The sequence below is a fragment of the Phragmites australis genome, chromosome 16, assembly GCF_958298935.1.
Source record: "Phragmites australis chromosome 16, lpPhrAust1.1, whole genome shotgun sequence".
NCBI classification, from domain to species: domain Eukaryota; kingdom Viridiplantae; phylum Streptophyta; class Magnoliopsida; order Poales; family Poaceae; genus Phragmites; species Phragmites australis.
In genome coordinates, this window is record NC_084936.1 from 26,742,186 (window position 1) to 26,764,482 (window position 22,297).

The 22,297-nt window shown below is 45.2% G+C and overlaps 2 protein-coding genes across 2 annotated transcripts; both read right to left on the reverse strand.

Annotated features, from left to right (window-relative positions):
* Positions 1 to 2,801: 2,801 nt before the first annotated feature.
* Positions 2,802 to 4,612, reverse strand: LOC133896200 (protein CUP-SHAPED COTYLEDON 3). Its single transcript, XM_062336755.1, has 2 exons — positions 4,115 to 4,612; positions 2,802 to 3,302 (listed from the first exon to the last, which is right to left on the reverse strand). The coding sequence occupies exons 1-2, from the start codon at positions 4,610 to 4,612 to the stop codon at positions 2,802 to 2,804; spliced, it is 999 nt and encodes a 332-aa protein (XP_062192739.1).
* Positions 4,613 to 16,472: 11,860 nt separating this feature from the next.
* On the reverse strand, positions 16,473 to 17,682 carry LOC133894892 (uncharacterized). The gene has a single exon (XM_062335076.1). It carries the CDS (start codon positions 17,288 to 17,290, stop codon positions 16,802 to 16,804), a length of 489 nt encoding a protein of 162 aa, XP_062191060.1. The 5' UTR covers positions 17,291 to 17,682; the 3' UTR covers positions 16,473 to 16,801.
* Positions 17,683 to 22,297: the final 4,615 nt, after the last annotated feature.

The following is a 22,297-nucleotide window of genomic DNA, read 5'->3' on the forward strand; positions in this document are numbered from 1 at the left end:
CTCTGGCACTGTTTTCATGTACAGTGGTAACTAGCTAGGGATTTTATTGCCGGCCGGTTACCATATTTACCGCCCCTTCCACTGACCCGTTAACCCCAAAGGCTGTAATACCGGCCGGTACGGTTGGAAGTTGGGGGTGGAGCCAGCCCTTATTTTAGTTCAAGTTTGTTTGAATTGGAAATTTTTCTTTATTTTCATCTCTATTTACTCTATCTGTAATTTTCCATGGCTTCTTCCAAACTTTAGCACGAAAAAGTTGTGAACTTGAATCTAAATTTTTTGCAGCACTGATCGTCAATTATTTACCCTTGGAAGCCTACATAAAAAAAAAAAGCAAATTTTGGCCTTTGGCCGATGAGGGAAGCGAACCCCAGTGTTCTTCGGTACAAATAACGGGGATACAAAAGAGCGAGCGAGCGAGCGAGCGACTATTTTAAGATAGTCTTTGATGCAGCTGCATATTATCTAAAATCTTGTGGTAAAAATTTGCAGCCCGCACATAAATCCCTGAAAAGCAGAGTGAGGCGGCGGATTAAAAGTTAAAAAAAAGGATCGCCTCTAAAAATATTGTCACGACCCAAAACAGAGGACCGACCATGGCGAAAGATCGAGGCCTAACGTTACTCGGAGGAGCACTGTCTCTAAACACGACGCCGCCCGGCCGGCCTCTGCCAGCGGTCGCCAGTGGTGAGCGCTGGAGTTTACTACGGTGATCTACGGTTAGCTGGCTACTCGCGTTTGCACGTATTATCACATAATTAGTCAAAAATAACTGTTCATCAGTATCAGTTACATAAAAACCGGAATTTAAAATGTATTAGTGTCGTTTTTTAATTTTTTATGCATAAATAATGATTGAATCGTTAAGAACTGGTAATGAAAAAAAATTGTCAGTGTCGGTTTGTGACTGTAACTCCAGTATCTTTTTTACCCACGAATTGACGCTGATAGTCCATTTCAATGTCGATTCGAGCCACCAACCGGTATTGATATGTTCGGACCTAAAATTTACCTCCAGCACAATTTTGCCTCACATCATCAGTCCTCACTCCTAGCCTAGCTTATCTCTCCCTTATCTCTTTCCTCACCACAAGCCTCTCCCCCTTATCTCTTCTACTCCCGCCGCCCCTCACTCCATCAAGCGCAGAGTTCACTCACTTCCCGAGCTCCCTCCCCGTCCGTCGTCCCTCCCACCCCGGGCTCCTGGCCCCGGCAACCCTTCCCTTCCTCCCTAAGCTCCCTCCGATCCCTGACCATCATCCCTTCCACTCCAGGCTCCCTCCTCGACGAGAACCCTAGGGAAGCAAGCCTGCCTCATCACATTGGGGCGCTTCGTCGCCCACAGCCAGGGCGGCTGCTGTCGCTCCATTAGCTTCCACACGCCTTCATCAGCAGTGATCCGTAGGAGCACAGGCTGCGACGATGACAGGATCCCAAGTGAAGGGACGATGAACGGGGAGGGAGCTCTGAGGCACCCCATCAGGAGTGATGAGTGGCGGTGGATGAGTGACGGCAGCAGTGGTGGGATCCCGAGTGAGTCGGCTCGACTGCCATCACCGCTATCGTGCCACAGCTCGATCTCTTTTTTTTTTTCTTTTGAGAACAATTGTCGCTATCGATTCTAGACTCAACAGTATAGTTATGATTATTACTATCAAGTAAGAATTATTGGTTCTAAAACCAGTAATAATAGGGTTTGAAATCTGCAGTGATCACTGATCAACCTTTATGTATTAGTGACGGGAGTAACCAAGCAGCAGCAGTAGCAATTGGTAGTGCGCGCATCCAGCAGCGTGGACCTGAGGCGGGGAAATCGCTTCCCTGCTGCTGGTGGTGGTGAAGCTCGATTAGGGGTCACGTCGAGTCGAGGCCGTCCCATCCCCATCCATTGTCGTCCTCTGAGGAGCACCATGTCATGACGCATATGCTGCTGCAGCATGCACAGCCTTCAGTAATGCAGCGCGATCCCCTTATTCCCATGTATGCATGCACACCAACACAACAGCTAGCTAGCTAGAAACATTATTGTAACCCGTCAAAATCATCGGCCTGGCCGGCCCCGGCCAGCCATGGCCATGCATGCCTGCATCTGCGTTTGCGTCTGCATCTGCATATCTGCATGCCCTCCATGAATCGATCTCTGACCTAAATCACATCTCCTGTCCATCCATCCGTCCGCCCGTCACTGATCACGCTACTTAAACATTTCTTCTTCTTCTTCTTTGGTGCATATGCAGATCGATGATCAGGGCCGGGGGCAATAATATAATGCGTGCGCACGCCCCCTTCAGATCTCGAGTCAGTAGCCAAATCCTCACCTTACTGTGCAAACAATAGTGTTGATACATGTATAACTACTCCACTGTTCATATAGTATGCATCGCATGTACAGTATCCCGTGCATTTATACGTACACACTGATTAAAACAAGATGGATATATATGCTTGATGATATATACCATAGCATGCTACATCAAACAGGAGTAGTATACCATAGCATGCTACATTAAACAAAGAGACATCTCGATACATATTACTACCATGCACACTGCATGTGGATGGGATCAAGAGTACTGACGGTCCTAATGATCCAATTATCCAAATGCATGCATGCAAGTTAAGTGTCCATGACATGGACTGATGACAACTAAGTGCTAAGATTTAGCTAGTTACAAGTGCTTGTCTAAATATCACACTTGCAAATTAAGCTGCAACAGATTACAAGGACTGCAAGAGAAGAGACAACAAGGTAGAGTACCGAACTGATAGATAGATAAACCCTAAGGAACCAACGGTCCAGATCATGCGCCCCTGTGCGCTGCAGGTGGGCCCATCTCATAAAGGAAGCCGCTGTGCTGCAGGTAAGCCTCCAGCCAGGTAGGTGGTGGCGGCGCCTCCTGTAGACCGGCGTTGACTCCGACCTGGGACGATGGTGGGGCCGCCCTGCCAGTGACGATGGAGGTGAAGGAAGGGAAGGGGGGCATGGGCATGGCGGCACTGCATGTATTTTTGTTACTGTTCGGCTCTTGCATGCAAGCGGCGGCTGCAGGGAAGCCGCCATTGTTGGTCCTGCTGTGGCTGTTCTGCAGCAATGGAGGCAGCATGGTGGGGTGGCCATGGTGGTATGGGAGAGCGAGGCTTGTGCAGCTGCTAGGGTTTGGGAGAGGAAAGGCAGCAGGAGGGTCTTGCTGGAAGAAGAAGCTGGAGGGGTCCATGGGGTGGTAGTAGGGGCTCTTCACCATCATCATGTTGCTGTACTGGTCTCCTGCCTTGTGGAATATCCTGCAGATCACCCATTCCTCCTGCATGCAAGAAAGATTCAGCAAATCAGCAACCCGCATAGACATAAAAAAAGGATTATATATATTCTGTGGATTGTGATCTATAGGCAGGACAGAAAAACAGTGTATGTACTATATAAATTTCCTCTCCTGAACTTGTGCAGATGGCACGCATTTATTTTATAAATATTAAAAATGGCATGAAGGAGCACATTGCATGCTCAGGTTACTAGTTTATTCTAGCAAAGGGATCATGAGAGATGGAAGATTTGGTGACTCGCGTACGAGAAAGATTTGGATGGTGAGGTATGTCAATGTTTGGAGATATGCAAAGTACATCCATACATGCACCCTGAGGGCACAAACACAGCAGGATCGATGCCTGGCTTGGATCCTGTGTCAGTGCAAATAGATTTTGAGCAGAGATGGAACTACTCCTAGTCCATACTGCTGTGCCCGGCACTGGAACTGGAACTGTAGTTGTACGAGTACACTATCATGCTTACACTAACACTATTGAATGCACAAGTGTATAAAGCATGCATCTATCAATCTGCATGCATATGTCACCCAAGTCCCCTCCTTAGGCATGCAAGCACATCTGCTACTACTTTTTGCAATGATATCACATCTGTACTAGTCCCACCGTTGCATTTTCTAGGCACAGCTAGCTAGAACACTGACCAGAAACTGAACAAATCTGCCCTGAAAAACCTGAAGAAATCAATTCATGGAGTAATGCAACGCAAGGCAACGATGCTAGCTGCAATATATTGATGTGATTGTGTGAGCATATGTGCAAGTAACTGGCCATGTACGGATGTACCATGTACCTTGCAGGAGCGGCTGCTGGCGGCGAAGTCGCCGTCGAGGCGGTACTCGTGGAGGACCCACTTGGTCTTCTCGCCGCGCGGGGCGCGGCCCTTGTAGAATACTAGCGTCTTCTTCATGCCGAGCAGCGCGCCGGTGGCGGCGTTGAGCACCTCCCGGTCCTTGCCCGTGGCCTTCCAGTAACCCGCGGCGGTGGCGCGGTTGGTGCGCAGCCCCGTGGGGTACTTGCGGTCGCGCAGGCTGAAGAAGTACCACTCCCTCTCCCCCATCCTCGCCGCGTCGGGGAGTTCCCAGGGCTCGCACCGGTTGAGGTCCACCTCGGCGATGTCGACGCCGCAGCAGGCGCCGTTGAACACCTTAGCGGCGAGGTAGAAGGTGACGAGCTCCTCGTCAGTGGGGTGGAACCGGAACCCGGGGGGCAGGCCGTGCTCGCCCGCCGCCGCGGCCATCTCCTCCCCGAGAATGTCCCACAGCGCGTCGCCCATGGCCTGGTGGTGCATGGGTGCTGAGATCTGAATCTGATCAAGGGCTGGAAGCCTGGAAGGAAGAGAAGGATCCAGGGAAGAAAGATCGACTTTCCCAAGAACCCTGCCCTAATCCCCTAACTAAGTTCACTCTCTTCTTTAGCTATGGTCTGGGAGGAAGAGGCCAAGGAGGGCTCTATATAGTGGAGCACAATGACCTCTCTCTCTCTCTCTCTCTCTCTCTCTCTCTCTCTCTCTCTCTCTCTCTCTCTCTCTCTCTCTCTCTCTCTCTCTCTCTCTCTCTCTCTCTCAATGGCAAAGCAATGAGGAAACTTGATGGAGCTTTACGGGAAACTGTTGCACGTCGTAGCAACGTACCAACATGTACAAGCTACTAACCTAGCCTAGCCAGCTGCTGTGAAGTCTCAGCTGCTACCTAGCTAGAGCCTGCATGTATGTATCTACATAGCAGCAATTTCAACTTTTGAAAACAAAAGAAAAGGACGAGGGAGAGAAAAATGTGCAGATGCGTGTCCATGCACCGCCGTGTAATACGTACATGCATGTACGTACATCTCTGTACATGTAGTGTGTGCCGCCATGCCCTATGTATGTGCGTTCGTATAGGTATATGTGTGTGCGACACTGCGACATTGAGGACGCAGATGGTGAAAACCCTGCGTGCATCTTCACCTGGGCATGCATATTATTGCGTTTAACACACTGCAGTATGTCCGGCTTATGACAAACTAATGACATGTAGGCCCAAATAAGTAGGAAAAAAATCTATGCAACGGGTGCTCCATGCATCTTGTGCAATATTGTCTGAATGGTCATCATCTGTTCTTTGTTGAAGGATAAGATCAATATGAGTCAGTACGTTGAGATTGTAATCTCTGAAGTAACAGAATTGGAGATAGAAATCTAGAGATAGAGTTGGAGAGCTATTGTCAGGTAGAATAGTTATTGTCTCTTATTGTATTTTTCAGTTTAGATACTATATCTGTAATCTACTGCAAGACATCTATAAATACAAGATCGTCTGCTACCAATGAGGGTATGCAGCATTAGCCTATTCATCATGAGTTTCTTTATGGCATCAGAGCCTCTCTGATCCACCAGCGCCATGTCAACGAATTCATGCACCAGTGTCGCCAATGGCAGTACCAAGAACCAATCCCTACCGATCCCATCTTTTGCCCACCTCATCACCATCAAACTTACACGCGAAAATTACCTACTATGGAGAGCGCAGTTCCTGCCTTATCTTCGAAGCAATCAATTGCTCGGGATAGTGGATGGGACTGTCAAGGCTCCATCGGAGTTCATCACGGAGACGACAGAAGACAGTGCCGTGCAAGAACCAAATCCAGAGTTCTTGACTTGGCAGCAACAGGACCAGATGGTTCTCGGAGCATTACTTTCTTCTCTATCAGAGGGAGTGCTGAGCCAAGTTTTGCTTCTTAATACCTCCCACGAGGTATGGAGCGCGCTGGAGAGGATGTTCTCCGGGGCATCACGAGCTCGATCCATGCAGATACGAGTTCAATTAGCCAACCTCAAGAAGGGAGGACTGTCAGCAGTAGACTACTTCAACAAGATGAAGATGCATGCTGACACACTTGCAATGATTGGTCAGCCTCTCCGAGAAGAAGAGTTCGTCTCATATGTTTTGTCCGGTCTCGATGAAGCATATGACTCTCTGGTTAGTTCCATGACCACACGTGCTGAACCTGTGTCCACTAATGACCTCTTTGCACACTTAATCAGTCACGAGACTCGTATTGAGTCAAGACATTCAAGCATGAAGTTTGAGGAACACTCGGCAAATTTTGCTCCAAGTGGCCGGGGTCGCGGCCGTGGACGCGGTGGGCGTGGTCGTGGACGAGGGCGACATCAACAAAACTATCAACGAGGAAGCAATCAGAACCAGAACACTAGAAAGCCCACCTGTCAAATCTGTGGCAAGATGGGACATGAGGCAGCCCTAAACTAGCACCGTTTTGATCAAGGGTATAAAACTTCAGAAGAGCACACCGTGAATTCTACTGCAACACCAAGCTTCCCCATCGACACAAATTGGTATGCAGACACCAGCGCAACGGATCATCTGACAAGTGATCTGGAGAAGCTCGCGATCAAAGAGAAGTATCCTGGGAAAGATCAAGTCTCTACAGCGAATGGCACAGGTATGCATATTCATCATATTGGCCAATCCAAAATTCATACAAAATCTCATCTCCTATATCTAAATGACATTCTTCATGTACCATCTGTCACCAAAAACCTGTTGTCTGTCCGAAAATTTGCTTTTGACAACAATGTCCTGTTTGAGTTCCATCCTAATCACTTTCTTGTTAAGGATCGGGACATGAAGCAAATCATCATTAGAGGCCACTGCCGGAAAGGGTTGTATGTCCTGGATGATGTCCAAAGTCCAAGCAAAGGTGTCTTCCAGACGTCAAAGGTTTCTCAAGCACGGTGGCACGCTCGTCTTGGTCATGCCTGCCCCCAAATAGTTCAGCGCACCATTAGTCAGTTTAGTCTCCCGTGTCAGTCTAGCCAAAGCAATAATGTTTGTGATGCCTGTCAACAGGCAAAGAGTCATCAATTGCCCTTCTCTCTATCAAATAATGTAGTTTCTCGCCCTCTTGAGCTTATATTCTCTGATGTTTGGGGTCCTGCTCGAACAACAGTAAATGGGGAGAAGTATTATGTGTCTTTCATTGATGCTTATAGTCGATTCACATGGATCTATCTCCTTAAACAAAAGTCTGATGTGTTTCATGTGTTCCATCAATTCCAAAAACATGTGGAGAGACTATTGAATGAAAATATTCACGTGGTACAATCGGATTGGGGTGGTGAATACCATAGACTCCATTCTTTCTTCACTGATATTGGCATTGCTCACCGAGTATCCTGTCCACACACACATCAGCAGAATGGATCTGCAGAACGAAAACATCGACATGTAGTTGAAACTGGTCTAGCATTATTAGCTCACTCATCTCTCCCTCTTCGGTTTTGGGGAGGTACCTTCCTTGCAGCTTGCTTCATCATTAATCGTCTTCCAAGCCGTGTTATCAATTTTGCTACTCCTCTCGAACGTCTTACTGGTGCCAAACCAGATTATGGCATTCTCAAGACTTTTGGATGTGCATGTTGGCCACACTTAAGACCATACAATAGTCATAAGCTAGATTTTAGATCCAAACAGTGCATTTTTTTGGGTTACAGTAATCTTCACAAAGGATACAAATGTCTCCACATCCCCACTGGTCGAGTCTACATCTCAAGAGATGTTATTTTTGATGAAGATGTTTTTCCTTTTGCCACACATCTCGACAATGCATCTGTTGGCCAACATTTGGATGAGTCACATATTCTCCTTCCATCCCTCTCAACCACTACTCCTCTTTCCTCTTCAACCAATGGCCAATTTGATGATAATGCATATGTACCTATTGCTGCTACTGACTTATCTGCAGGAGACACCAGTGTTACTTCTCTACAGGGTTCTGCAGACAATGATTCAGATGTTGTTTCAGTTCAACCACTGGTTGGAGGAGAAGCAAATCACCCAGCAGCAATAGCTCCAGAACATGGGATGAGAACCAGGCTGAAGGATAATATAAGACAACCAAAGAAGAGGACTGATGGTACTGTAGCTTATCTGGCAACTCTAACAGCAGCCTTAGCAGACACAGAACCAAATGATCACCTTGAGGCACTCAAAATTCCTTGCTGGAAGAAGGCAATGGATGAAGAGTATCAGGCTCTTTTGAAGAATAATACCTGGAAGCTTGTTCCACCTCAGAGTGGGATCAATGTCATAGATTTCAAATGGGTGTTTAAAACCAAAAGAAAAGCAAATGGAGAAGTTGAGCGGCATAAAGCACGGCTAGTTGCAAAGGGTTTTTGACAGAGATATGGTGAGGATTATGAAGACACTTTTAGCCCAGTGATCAAGCCAACTACCATCAGGATGATCTTGTCACTAGCAGTAAAGGATGGTTGGAACTTGAGGCAACTGGACATTCAGAATGCTTTTCTACGTAGTTATCTGCAAGAAACTGTGTATATGTATCAACCTCCTGGGTATGAAGCTCCAGACAAACCCAATCATCTTTGTAAGCTAGAGAAGGCTCTATATGGCTTAAAGCAAGCACCACATGCTTGGTATTCTAGACTTAGTGCAAAGTTGCAAGAGATTGGGTTTAGGCCAAGCAAAGCTGATACATCACTTTTCATCTACAAGAACAAAGGAGTTATTGTATATATCCTTGTTTATGTAGATGACATTATTGTTGCTTCTTCCAGTGATCAGATGACAGCAACACTAATTGAACAGCTGAGGGAGGAATTTGCTGTCAAAGATCTAGGAGAATTGCACTACTTTCTTGGAATAGAAGTGAGCAGGAAAAGTGAAGGATTGGTGTTGTCACAGCAGAAATACACTATTGAGCTATTGCAAAGAGCAAATATGCTGAATTGCAAGTCTGTCAACACACCAATGTCATCAATAGAAAGGTTGTCTAAGGAAGATGGAAAACTCCTCAATTTTGAAGGAGCAACAAAATACAGGAGCATAGTGGGTGGTCTGCAATATCTGACAATTACTCGTCCAGACATCTCCTTTTCTGTGAACAAGGTATGTCAGTTTATGCAGTTCCCAACCGATGTGCATTGGAGTGCGGTAAAAAGAATTCTTCGTTATCTGAAGTCTTCTCTAGGTCTTGGCATTGGTATACACAAATCAGTTTCGACTCAAATCAATGCCTTCTCAGATGCTGATTGGGCTAGCTCACTTGATGACAGAAGATCAACCGGAGGCTATGCAATTTTCTTTGGCTCTAATATGATCTCATGGAGCTCTAGGAAGCAGAATAATGTGTCGCGTTCAAGCACAGAATCAGAGTATAAGGTTATGGCTAACGCAACTGACGAGGTGGTATGGCTGCAGTCTTTGCTGCAGGAGCTGGGCTACTCTCAGTTCCAATCACCAAAATTGTGGTGTGATAATCTCGGGGCTACCTATTTGTCTGCAAATCCAGTGTTTCATGCATGAACAAAGCATATTGAGGTTGATTTTCATTTTGTTCGAGAAAGAGTAGTGCGTAAAATGCTTGATGTCGAGTTCATCTCTTCTCAAGAACAAGTTGCTGATGTGTTCACAAAGCCACTGCCATATCGGTCATTTTCTGCATTACTGCGCAATCTCAATCTGATGCTCAAGAGTTGAGATTGAGGGAGGATGTTGAAAGATAAGATCAATATGAGTCAGTACGTTGAGATTGTAATCTCTGAAGTAACAGAATTGGAGATAGAAATCTAGAGATAGAGTTGGAGAGCTATTGTCAGGTAGAATAGTTATTGTCTGTTATTGTATTCTTCAGTTTAGATATTATATCTGTAATCTACTGCAAGACATCTATAAATACAAGATCGTCTGCTACCAATGAGGGTATCCAGCATTAGCCTATTCATCGTGAGTTTCTTTATTCTTAACATAAACAAAGCAGTATATCCAAATGAAAAATTATCATACAAGTTTGTTACTTTAACATATATTATTAACGTTGAGGGTATCTTGTCTTCCACTTTGAAATTTAGGTTGGAGATACATGGCAACTATCGAGATGGTGCTGCATACATTTTTTTCCAATAAGTACTGCTTGCAAAATTGCATCCATCTCCTTTTTGTTCGCACCATATAACTTTCATGTCACCATATCCACACACTCTCTCTAGTCTCTCCCCTCAACACGCACGGTGTCTTGGAGCATTTGTCTAGTTATGCTTTCATTTTGGACTACCAGAAGGAGTGGCAGGTGCTGCAGGCGTCGGGGTTTGGGAGGACGATGGAAGGGAGTTTGCACGAGGACGGTAATAAATTTCTCTCGTCGCCGTACATGAGCCCCGGAATCCCAGTACTTCTTTTACCAGTTCGATCAATAACGCTGTCAAAACAGCGTACTCCTTGCAGGTGCAAAACAGCACAGCTTGATACTGGTTGATAGATACATCAATGATCGATCGGCACTATTATACGGGTAATGGTCAGCGATGATCTTATCATTCTTATTTGGAACTTATCAGAAGAATGATCGATCTGGCTGTGTGCGTCCCATGATGCAGATAGCCAGGAATGATCAATAATCGTCTTTTCCTGGCATATTTGATGTTACTACGAATCTAACCTGCCTCCAACTGGGTAATGGTCGCGTCATGCTATGATGTAAAGCTACGGCATACTTTGCCCCTGTTTGGTTCAAGTTCGGTTGGTTTTTACTACTCAAAATATAAAGTTAAATCAAACAGTCTGTTTCTATGAAAAACTTCTAAAAAATAAAAGCGAGTATTGAGTTATCTCCAGCAGATATTTTCAAAATCTGTCTCCTATAATATTATTATAGCATCTTCTAATACTATCACAGTACTATATTTTTTTTATCTCTAGTAGCTACCCCTATTTTCTACGTTTTATTATTTTTTATCTCTCTTCGAGCCTATAGTTATCTTACATAAACAGTGATATATGAACTCTATCCCTCCCGTAAATTTGCCGCTCCTCGCTGCTATAGTGATTTATGCCGGCATCACTGTACCACCAGAAACAGCGCCTGCTGGAGCACGATACGAGCCAGCTGAGGCAACATTCGTGCTACTACAGTGATGCGTCTGGCGTTTAAGATGAGCTTATTACTAGAAAATAGAAGTTAATCTGAATGAGCTTTTGTAGCTTCTGAAAAATGATGTTATAAGGGTATTACATATATTATACATTTCATCCGTATCAACCATCAATTCAAAAGCAATTTTTCTATAAATAGCTTTTCAATAACACCTTTTAAAATCAGTTTTTAGAAAAACCTCAACCCAACTAAACAAACCCTTGTATTGAGTTTCATACAGTATAACATGCATTCTCTAGTTCAAAAAAATTAGTATCATAAGATATCTCTAACAGAGTCTCTTTGCGAGTCATATTCCCTTCATAAAGAGATTATCGTTACCTTCGACGCTTCAATAATTTTCTTTCACAATTTCCTTCACGAATGTATTTCTAAGTTCATTTTCTTCACTTTGGATTCTCTCTTTTTTCGTTTCGCAAATTCTTTTGAAGAAGAGCTGTTGAAAATAAGAGCAAATAAAAGAAATAAGAATGGATAGAGGAATTAGAAAAGGATGAAATGAAGAGAAAATGGTTAGAGATGGTAAGACGCATGCCCGGTTTTGCATGGGACGTACACTCCAGCACAAAGGTAACTAGGGTGAGGCACTGCTGCTCTGTTGGTGTGCCAGTCCTTAAAAGTTTGGCCTCCCGAGGAAGAAGACGACCTGAGACGAGTAAAGGTTGGAAGAAGCAGAGAGGAAAAGAAAGGTGGCCAGAGTCCGACGCGATTCAATTCTTTGGACTCATTCCGGGCCCGGCCGGCCGGTTACCAGCGGTCGAGGTCGAGCTCTAATTCCGAGAAGGTTAACATACGACATGCTCACATGCATGCATATGGTAAAATTATTTTAAGGGCTACCTAAGCTATGTGAAAAAAAAACAATTGAGCTACTCGATTGTAGCTAGGATATATAGGAGGCAATAATTTGCTAATGGTGTCCCAATGATTGGAGCATTGCCATTGCAGGATCACAAAGTCATGGAGCTAAAGATAGCTAAGGTTTTTTTTATTTTATTTTAGTCTTTTTGAATTAATATTTTTTTAAAGCACACGGGATGCTAAAATTTCTAAGAATTAATTTTTTTTGTCATGTTAAAGTACGTGACGTGACTCATAACTTACTCACGGCAATACATGTAATGTGACTAAGGTAATCACGCAGTTGTCTCCTCCTGACGCCTTACCACGTGGCTCTTTTTATTACGCTAAAGTACATGATGTGACTCATAACTTTATCACATCATATACATTAGTGTGATTAAGTTATAAGTCACGTCATGTACTTTAGCGTGATAAAATGAGATAGTTTCTAATTTTTTATATCTCATGTGATTTTTTAAATATTAGTTTATAGAATAAAATAAAAAAAATTCCAAGATAGCTAGACCATGGGATGAGCTCTCCAACATAGACTGGTAAACAATCCAGTAACTTCTTGGCATTCCTCTCTCCTCTCATGCATCGTCAAGCTTATTACTCAGTGTTGGATTCAGACACAAGAGTTTCCCGAAAAACACACTTCGATCCTTGCTAAGAGACATGTAAATAAATCGCCGCATTCGAAATGGTTCACGACGCTTTTTCTATTACTCTTTCCATTCTTTTTTTTTTTTTGATGTTGATTTTCACTGACTTTGAGATGCACCTTTGACTACAAAAGTTTTATAACTTCATATCATATACTTTTTTGTGATTGATATCAATATACGCTAATAAAATGTAACTGAAAGTGTCTCTAAAGACAAATCTTGTATTGTTAATGTCGATAGTTTAAGCATATTTAGTGGGAAAACTCAGTTTGATGGCATGGATTAATTTCAGAATGTAAAGAAGATAAAAAGAGGGAGTATGATACTCTACGTATACTAAGGTATGTGAATCAAGTTGATTAGGTCATCGTTTTATAATTAATGGCCGAACCTGCATTCACAGGTAGTATAATGCAAAGCGAGTGACAGTGGTGATGAGGATAGTGGGCACTAGGATTAAAATTTTATCGAAATTTTAAAGAAAATGGAATATTTAATTTTAAATTTTTCTTTCACAAACATGTAAGGCCTATAAATTAGAGGACGAAAAACTGATTGGCATTTTAGTAAATTTTTGTGAATTTTAGTCTTTTTGTCGGTGAAGAAAAAATTATAAAATGAAATTAAAATCCCTGGGTAAGCACATGTACAAGCAAACAGCAGCACACAGTGCGCGAAGAAACCCATGGGGCACGCGGATGAGCAAGAGAGAAAGAAAGAGCAGAAAGGACTGAAGGAGGAGGCAGGGCGTGTGCAGTGCAAATCAGGCGCGCACTGTTCGTCACTGTTGGCCTGGCCCGGCTGGCCGGACGGACGGAGGAAGGAGAAGGAAAGCCGTGTGCGCGCGCGAGGCCGAGTTTGTTGGGTGCAGCCTTAATTATTGCACCGCGGCGTCGCAGGCGCCAAGCTGCCATGCCCGAGGCCCTCCCTGCCATGGCAACTGCATAGCTACTAGCTGCCCCTGTGAGGAAGAGATCAGAGAGAGAGAGAGAGAGAGAGAGGGGTGCTAGCTGCATGCAGTTGCAGGGTAGGCATGGCCACGTGCGAGAGCGGCGGACGGAGGTGACGACTCGGGGGTCGGAACGCTCGTGCGCACACGCGATCGTCCAATCTACACTGCTCCTTCTGCTACTCCAGCTTTCTTGCCATGCGCTGCCGCTGCCGCTGCCCATCACCTTCCCACCCATGCGCTACTCCTTGTGTGTTTCTGCATCATCCACACTTCTCTCCAACTAGCAATAGCATTGCTTGCATAGTTGCATCTCTCTCACTCTCTCAAACTCTCACACACACACATACAAATACCTGATGCTATAGACAGGGCGGCAGAGGAGGACGGCAAGCAAAATTTTGTACTGCCAGTTACTCCATTATAGTAGCAGTGCTACTGTATATGTTTTCTTCGCTAACCCTGTAGTATGTGCAGTTCTGTGTTCGTGTGACGCTGCTGCTGCTTCTGACCCCGGCCGCCCAAACGCAGTGCAGACTGACCCCAAGTCGGCAGCAGCGCATGCCACCCCCATTCCTTCACAGCTTTTCTGAACTCCTCAGTTTTTTTTTCTTTTTGTTCTGAAATACAGCTTTTCTGAACAGAACGCCAATGTTTATCTTCTTCATGTACTCCGTTCAACTCGATCATTGAAAAAGAAACCCCTTTCTTCAGTTGCAGCAATTTTGCGACCACCAGATACGTCGAAGAGATACGTGTAAGCAAGGTTACTACCTGATGATCCTGCTCCCAGCATGAGATTGCGAGCGAAATCAACAGCAGGAGATCGAGGCGATTGAATGCAGAAGCAAAGAGACGAAGAGCTAGTGGATGCTGCGTGGCGCAGGTCCTGTCACGTTGGCATTCAAGGCTTGGAAGTTTTTGGAATCGGTAGCGCGGCTGGCGAGGCCTGGCAAACATGTCTGGCCGTTCAGGTGGATTGGGAGCTGCAGGAAGGGAGACCTGCCTTTCCTGCCCGCTAGCTCTGTCAGACACTGGAAGTTTCTGCTTGCATGCATGCGTCCTATAAAACATGCACTCAGAGTTTATTTAGGATTGCTAGTACTGGTGTTTTTTTAGTTCTGTACTAATTCCATATCTGAACCAGTTGCAATCCAACTTTTTTTCCATTTTCCATCCATCCTCTCCCAGTTCTGTGCCTCTCTCTCTTTCTGTCTCTCTCTCTCTCTCTTGAGAACATGCAGGAATGCAGCACCTGTTCCAACTGTCTTAGCTTAATTTTTTCTTCTTATTACCGAATAGGACAATGGGTCACTACGCCTTCTTCATGTCCTGATTGGCTTCCTTCACTCGAATTTCGTCTTGCTCGCGAGGGGACCCAATGGGAGAAAGACGGTGCATGTCAGTGTCACGGCGTCGCCGGCTAGCAAGAATAAGGGCTTCGCTGCTTCAGCTTCGCGTCGTCAGTGTGCCGCCTTACCGCGACCGCGAACGCAGCTGCTCCCGCGCTTTGCTGCAACCGCGCACGGTGGTCTCCTCTCCGGCGTTGCTCTGGAAGGCGGCGTAGCTCCGGCCAGCGGCGACAGATGTGACCGCCCGCACGCATGGTTTGGTGCGGGCCCGCAAGACAGTGAACCGCCACCCGGGTAGTGAACACCGTCCGATCAACCATATGCGGCAAGGATTCCCCAGGGTTGCGGTCAATATTCGCGTGACCTGGGCTTATATGGGCCGATGGATCAAATTGAACCGATGGATATTTATAGATTGGCCTCTTCTAGTGATATGCATCATTGCATTATCATCTCGGCCCAGAAATTGGAGTTGAGGCCCACTCCGCACATTTGTGTAACTCGAATGAGCCCAGCCCACGGTATTTCAGCCCATTACACAGCTCCGACCTAGACCTTTTTTATTTTATTTTTCAATATTTGTACAAATACATGCTCATTTTAAATTATTACGCATCTAGCCTACCGTCGCTCATTAGTAGTGTGACGGTAAGGTATCGTCCTTCAAACAAGTGATATCTTTAAAAAATAAAGATATCACCTTTCCAACATATGACAACATAAAAAATCAAAAAAAATATGACATTTCATTACTCTCAAAATTCAAAACATTATCCAAATAATCATAAAAAATTCTAAAGGCCTTGAATCGTTTCGTGGCTTTGAATTGTACTGGGACTTGAGAGATCAGAAAGGCTCGACGTTTCGTGGCCTTGAATCGTTCTCGGTGCCAATGGAACGATGCCTTGGATGTGGCGGGCACGAGGGCGAGAACGATGCCAATGTAAGCCAACCTCTGCCTCCAGGTAACCTAGTACTGATGCCAATTGAGCGCTAGAATGAGGCGCGGGGAGTGCGAGTGCGTGACGGCCTGATGATATGGCGTGCACCTTCCCTCCCGGAGCCTCCGCCCGCCGCCGGGTCACACCATCCCACGGCAGCCTAGGCCACACCGGTCGCAATTCGCAAGGAAGCACGAGGCACCTACCACCGCAGTCGGGCGCCCGGTTGCTGTCTCCACCCCCCACTTGGATCAGTCCGGACGAAACGAAACGGGAGCAGTAGCTGTAGCTGCCATGTCGCACAGCTGGAAAGAAAGGGACCCTGAAGCTGAAGCAGGGGCAGATCTGAATCTGAATCTGACGAGAGGGGGAGTGGGGGAAAAGGAGAAGAAAAACTTTGTTCTGATCTGTTCGTGTGGATTGATCCACAAATGCTGTAGTGGCATTGGTTTGAATTGCGAGGTATTATTACAGAACATTTACATTTGCCGGTCGATCGGTGGACGTCTTCAGGACGAATCGAAGAAACTGAAGCAAAATCGAAAAGAGAGAAAGAATCATCTTCGTCCAGATCGACCGATGCGATCATACACACCAGACTATATATGTCATATATACCACAAAACCACTTGCTTTATTGCAGCTTACAGCAAGCACTAAGCAATGCCGCATCGACCGATCGACCAAGCTATGTATATGCCTTCGGTTTGTAACAATGGCGGGAGAACCCATGCGCGTACGCGTAGGAGGGAGAATCTCAGAGCCTGGTGGCTCTCAGGCACCGCCGTCGTCGAAGTTCTGCGCGTAGCTGACGGAGTCGTACCTGAAGTCCTGCGCGGGGAGCGGGCGCCCGTCGCGGCCGAGGAGGCGGCGCGCCCCGGCGCGGACCTTGTAGAAGACGTGCCGCCATGTGCCGCGGCAGTGGCACCCGCCCAGCGCGGCGACCTCATCGTCGGTCATCTCGAGCCCCCGCGCGAAGGGCGGGCGCCGCGCCATCACCCACCCGAGCCCCCACTCCCACCACCGCCGCAGCGCGCTCGCGGCGGCCAGCGCCTTGATCGAGGGCATCGACCGCGCGCGGCGGAACGCCGCGGCGCCCGACGACGACAGCGGCTGGATGCGCACCGAGAAGGACGACACGCGCCGGCGCAGCCCGGTCAGGTGGTCCTCCCCGCCGCGCTTGTCGGCCGTCGTCACCGGGAGGTCCTCGCGCGACGCGCTCCGCCGCGGCTTGATCGTCTCCAGGATCGCGTCGGTCGCCATTGCGCGTGCGTGGGAGGAGGACCCGGGACTGGGAGGGACAAGGTGAGGGATCTCGGAGGTTGAGCTCCGCTCCGTGTCTCGGGGTTTCTTGGTGTGTGTCCTCGGGAGTTTGGTTCGTCGGAGAAGGGTGAATTCCCGCGTAGCTTTTGCAGCTGCTCCGCAGGCTCGGAATATTTTTGCATGCAGTGGTGGACCAGCTCTGTTCGTGCCTATTGGATATTAGTTACACCAAACCATGTACGCTGATGCTACGTGTCTACACGTGCGACAACCATCTGAAACTCCATTGAAGATTCAGCTCTGATCGTGCCTATGGGATATTAGTTACACCAAAGTACCAAACTGTGTACACTGATCCTACGTCTACACGTGTGACAACCGTCTGAAACTCCATGGAAGATTAGAGGTGAATGAGAAGAAGAAAAAGAGAAAAAAAGATGAAAACGGAGGAGAAAGAAGAGAGAATCTTAGATCTACTAAGTCTGCATCCGCCACTGTCACACCTCATATTTTGGTGCTAGTAAGTTGTAACTGGAATTCAGCCTCATTTTGTGCTCTCCAGCAGAAGTAACAAATTGCAGGCGTATACTTGCGCTCTGACGTAACGGGAGAAAAGGAGATGCTAATTTCTGACGTAAACCACATCGTTGGTCCTGAACTTCTGAAGAATCAATCCAGAATAGACTTGACGCGAGCTCAGTCTCGCATGATGATTCTGCAAGCGGGGCAGCAAGCTGTGATCGATCCGATGCAGAATATTATATCACACAGGGAGTCGTTGCCTCGTCGGGAGCCGCGCGCGACTGAGGCAGCGCCAGCCAGATGTGTCGGCCACGCGATCCACTCTGATACTCTGAACAGAACTGCTGGATTCTCTGACGGACTGATCCGAGGGAAAAGAAATTTCTATACGGACGACCGTAAACTGTTTTTAACGTGGATATTAAAATAGTAGATCTTGTTCACATAAAATGTTTTCATACATATTATTTAACATATATATAATTAGTGTTGACTGTATCTTGTCTACAGTTTTAGGACTTACATTAAAGATAGATGGTACAGTAGCACTGATGTATAGAATTTTTCTTTTCCGAGGTGCACCGAAGTCGCCGCGGCAGGCAAAACGAAGACAGATAAAACGAGGATTGAATATTCACGCCCTCTGCTTTTCGGGATGTTGGTAACGGCAGTCAACAAAGTAGTTCATCGGGTCTGTTTGGTCTTAGCCATTTCTGCAAAATAAAAAACAATGGATATCCACGCTTCGAATTGGATATTCTGGGGAGCATGGGATAAAAGCTTGTTTGGCCGAGTTCTTCTGGAATCAGAAGAGCGCTATTAAACAATATTATTTAGTTTTTAAATTTTCTAAGTAGAATCTATAGGAGGAGGTCCTGTTGATACACTGACCTTCCAAGGTAAGATATCAAACAAATATAAACCTTTGATTTTAAAGAAAAAACAATTAAAAAGCTAAATAAAATATTTTAACTGGTAGTCCCGTTACTATCGACAGACTAGTCATGTCGGCTGTTAATTAGCTAGGAGATTCCGGGCTATAAAGTTTAGTCTAGGGAGCAAAATCCGATCACTTGTTTTATTTAGTCACGTCATGATTATTTACCTATCATATTTTCTTTTGAAGTGAACCATCATGTGCATGTCGTGATTATTTTGTTGTATAAAATTTTTCTATATTAATTACGTGCACATGTTTCGTTCGTGACTAGACACGTGGGCGATAGCGCGTGGGAGTGTGGACAAGAGCGCATGCGGCAGGCTAGTTCACACAGGCGTGAGAGCGTACGCGGTAGGAGGGGCCATGCAAGAGCACACCGTAACGCACGGGAGCGCGGGCACGGGACATAGGCCCACGCGGGGAAGTGGAGCGAAATGTATATGCTAAAAATAAAAAATAGAATACATATGAGCGAAACATGAACCATTACATATTTTTTTAAGTAATAACGAAATTAGGCAACCAATGTATACTCAACGTTCTCCGGGACTAGTACACCGTATGTACCCAAGTAAAGGAGCCACACATGCATGCGCTACTTGGGGAACGTGTTCGGTCATATGAACGTGCATGATCTTGTGAAGATGTTCGTCAGTGCTACTTGGGTAACGTGCACGATCAGGAGCCAAACGTTTGTTCCAAAAGAAAGTGTTCGGTCGATTAGTTGGAGATTTGGTTAGTTGACTTCAGAAAAAAATCCGATCAATTAGTTCACTCTCCAAAACAGTATGTGCTAATTGGGGAGAAAAATCCTGTCATAATTAGTAGATTAGTTAACTTTCTAAAACAATAGATATAAAAATAAATATAATAATTATAGGTGGTAATAGGTCACTTTTTTTAACCCTAGCCATCAAATCTAACTAGATTGACAGTCCATAGTTATTTAGATGTATCATAAAATTTCAATTCTCTAAAATAAACTAGATAATAAGAGCTGAAAAAAGTAATTTCTCCTGAGACAACAACAGGTGCCATGTATACACGACATGCACTAACTGGCTCATGCAAACTTGAGAATTCAGTTCAGCACCAACTAGAACTAGAACAGAATCCGGTCAGAGAAACCCGCTGAGATCCTCTGCAATTACTGCAGAGGATCCGTGTCCCAAAGAAATAAGGACTATGGTGCAACCTATCAGCTGTTCCTTGTTCGGGTTCACCGATTCTCTGGGAAGGCTAAATGCTTATTTATTTATTATTATGATTTTAATAATCTAGATTTTAATTCTTATAATTTAAATTTTAAATTATTAGAATCCAATTTGTACAATCTAAAATATTTAAATATCTCTCATCTCCCTTATAGACTCGCTCTCTCCCTCGAGCGGCGAAGATGGTGTTGTCCTTGAGCACCTACATGGCCTCGGCGTCATGTATCGCGACCTCGAGCCGAAGACTTAGCTGGCGAGCCGACGTTCCACCACGTGCTCATCGTGCCACCGTACCTGCACGCACAGCGTCAAGCGGCACACCATCTTCTGCGGCGTCGCTGGTTCAGCCAGAGGAGGAGTGAGGAAGTGGGACAAGAGAGGGAGACGATGGACGGCGAGGGAGCTCGTTGTGGCGGCGCTCCGTTGAGGGAGGGGCTAAGCCGGACCTCAAAATGGATTCTGGGCGTCGAGGTGGTGTTGTAGACAAATAGGGAGGAGAAGGGGCTCACCAAGGAGGGAGATCGACGCGGTGGCGCTCGGAGGCGAAGATCGGGTGCTACGGCGGTTTGCTCGGTCGTCAGCGGTGGTGCCCATTCCATTGGTAGGCGCGACGAGGAAGGGGTGTTGCGGCACCTCACGGACTTAAGGAAGCCATAGCTGGACTTGGCTTCGGCAGAGATGGCACGGAGAGGTGGGACGATGACGAGATGCGGCTGTTAGCGAAGGGCCGATGGCGAGATTGCGGGTGTGTTCCTGACTGTGGTGCGGTGCTCCTGCAACGAAGTCACGACGCAGGGCTCATTGTGGGCGAAGATCAGTGTGTGTGGCATCACACCAGAGTTGGGGAAGAAAGGCGCGAGAGCACCGACGCTTCAGGTTTTAAGGGACGACGAGAGCGACGACACATTCGATGGAGAAAGAAGCGAATACAAAAAGAAAAGAAGCGAAGACAGAAAGAAAGAAACTGTTATTTTGTAATAGCGTGGTGGTTAAATATGTGTCATAATATGCTAGAAGCAGCTTCTTCCTGGATTATGGATTGTGTCATAATCCGATCTTAGATGGTGAATTGTAAAATCACACTGTTTATTTTAGATTATAATTTTAGAAGCTAGGATCCATAGAATAAAAATAAATAGACTCTAAGGCTCGTTTGGTGGCTAGTCACATCTCCCACATCTTATGCGCTATCACATATTTTTAAACATATATTTAGTTCAATGTTACAATTGTGATCCGTCAAACTTTCGCACACATTTGTTCCGTATGATTTGTTTTCTTATCAAACTTTGTCACAAGTGTGACAATCATTTTATTCACCATATTTTTTGGTGACAATCATACTTTGTCTAAATTTAGTTACGGTAAAATTATATGCCAACCAAACAGACCATAAAATTATTCACCATATTCTTTCTTTCTTTTTCATGTATATGTATAGACGCCGGTGTAAATATACGATCAAATGACGTAGTACAATGTGAAAGTGAAAGTATAGCTCAACATGCCATTTTCTGTATTGTACTATATAATTGTAACATCATTAGCATGTCATGTCGATGATCTTTGGCTCTAGTCCTGGCTAAACTTTATTCCATGACCATGCTTCTGATTGTAAGTTTTTTTAGTTCAAATATTTTGATTGAAATCATGCTGATTGCTTCAGCTCTATATCTTTTTTAAGCATAGTCCTTTTAAAAAACATCGAATATGGTTTGCAATTTTCTTCTTTTTTTCCCTTACTTGTTTTTGTCCCCAAGTAGTAACATGTATACAGATTGAGCAATTGTTTTGTATTTTGTAAACTGATTTTACTCTTGTATATTGTGTCTACTTTGTATATTGTCCCTGCACCGGTTTGAATGTTTATAATGATTTTTCAATCAAGAGGTGCATATCAATTCTCAACTCAATGGAAGTGACAAATGAGGAAAAGATCAAAGCATATTGTGTCTTCAAAAATCAAGATAGTAGAGAAATTTTTCTGAATGCTTGTGATGAAGATCCAGAATCTGCCTTGATTTGATTAAGAAATGAAATAATTTTTTAACCAAATACTCATGACATGGCTCCGATGCTTGTCTAGAATCCAGATATAAGAAACCTTATAAACATTCAAATAGCAAGCACTCATTACCTTTGTTGTTGAACAATGCAAGTATTGTTGGTAGCTGCGGAACTATGTCTTGGCTATAGTTCAATCTTTTTGTAAGTTACAGTACCGCTAGGCTACCTATTATGGTTGTAACTTGCGTAAACCTAAGCTTTAGTATAATGGGACATTGATCTTTAGTGTAGCTTTAGTACAACTATTATGCTGATCTACACTAT

Coding starts and splice junctions, on each gene's coding strand:
- LOC133896200 (XM_062336755.1), bottom strand. CDS start 4,612: ATGCACCACCAGGCCATGGGCGACGCGCTGTGGGACATTCTCGGGGAG. Junction 3,303..4,114: donor CCAGCAGCCGCTCCTGCAAG/GTACATGGTACA, acceptor TCTTGCATGCAG/GAGGAATGGGTGATCTGCAG.
- LOC133894892 (XM_062335076.1), bottom strand. CDS start 17,290: ATGGCGACCGACGCGATCCTGGAGACGATCAAGCCGCGGCGGAGCGCG.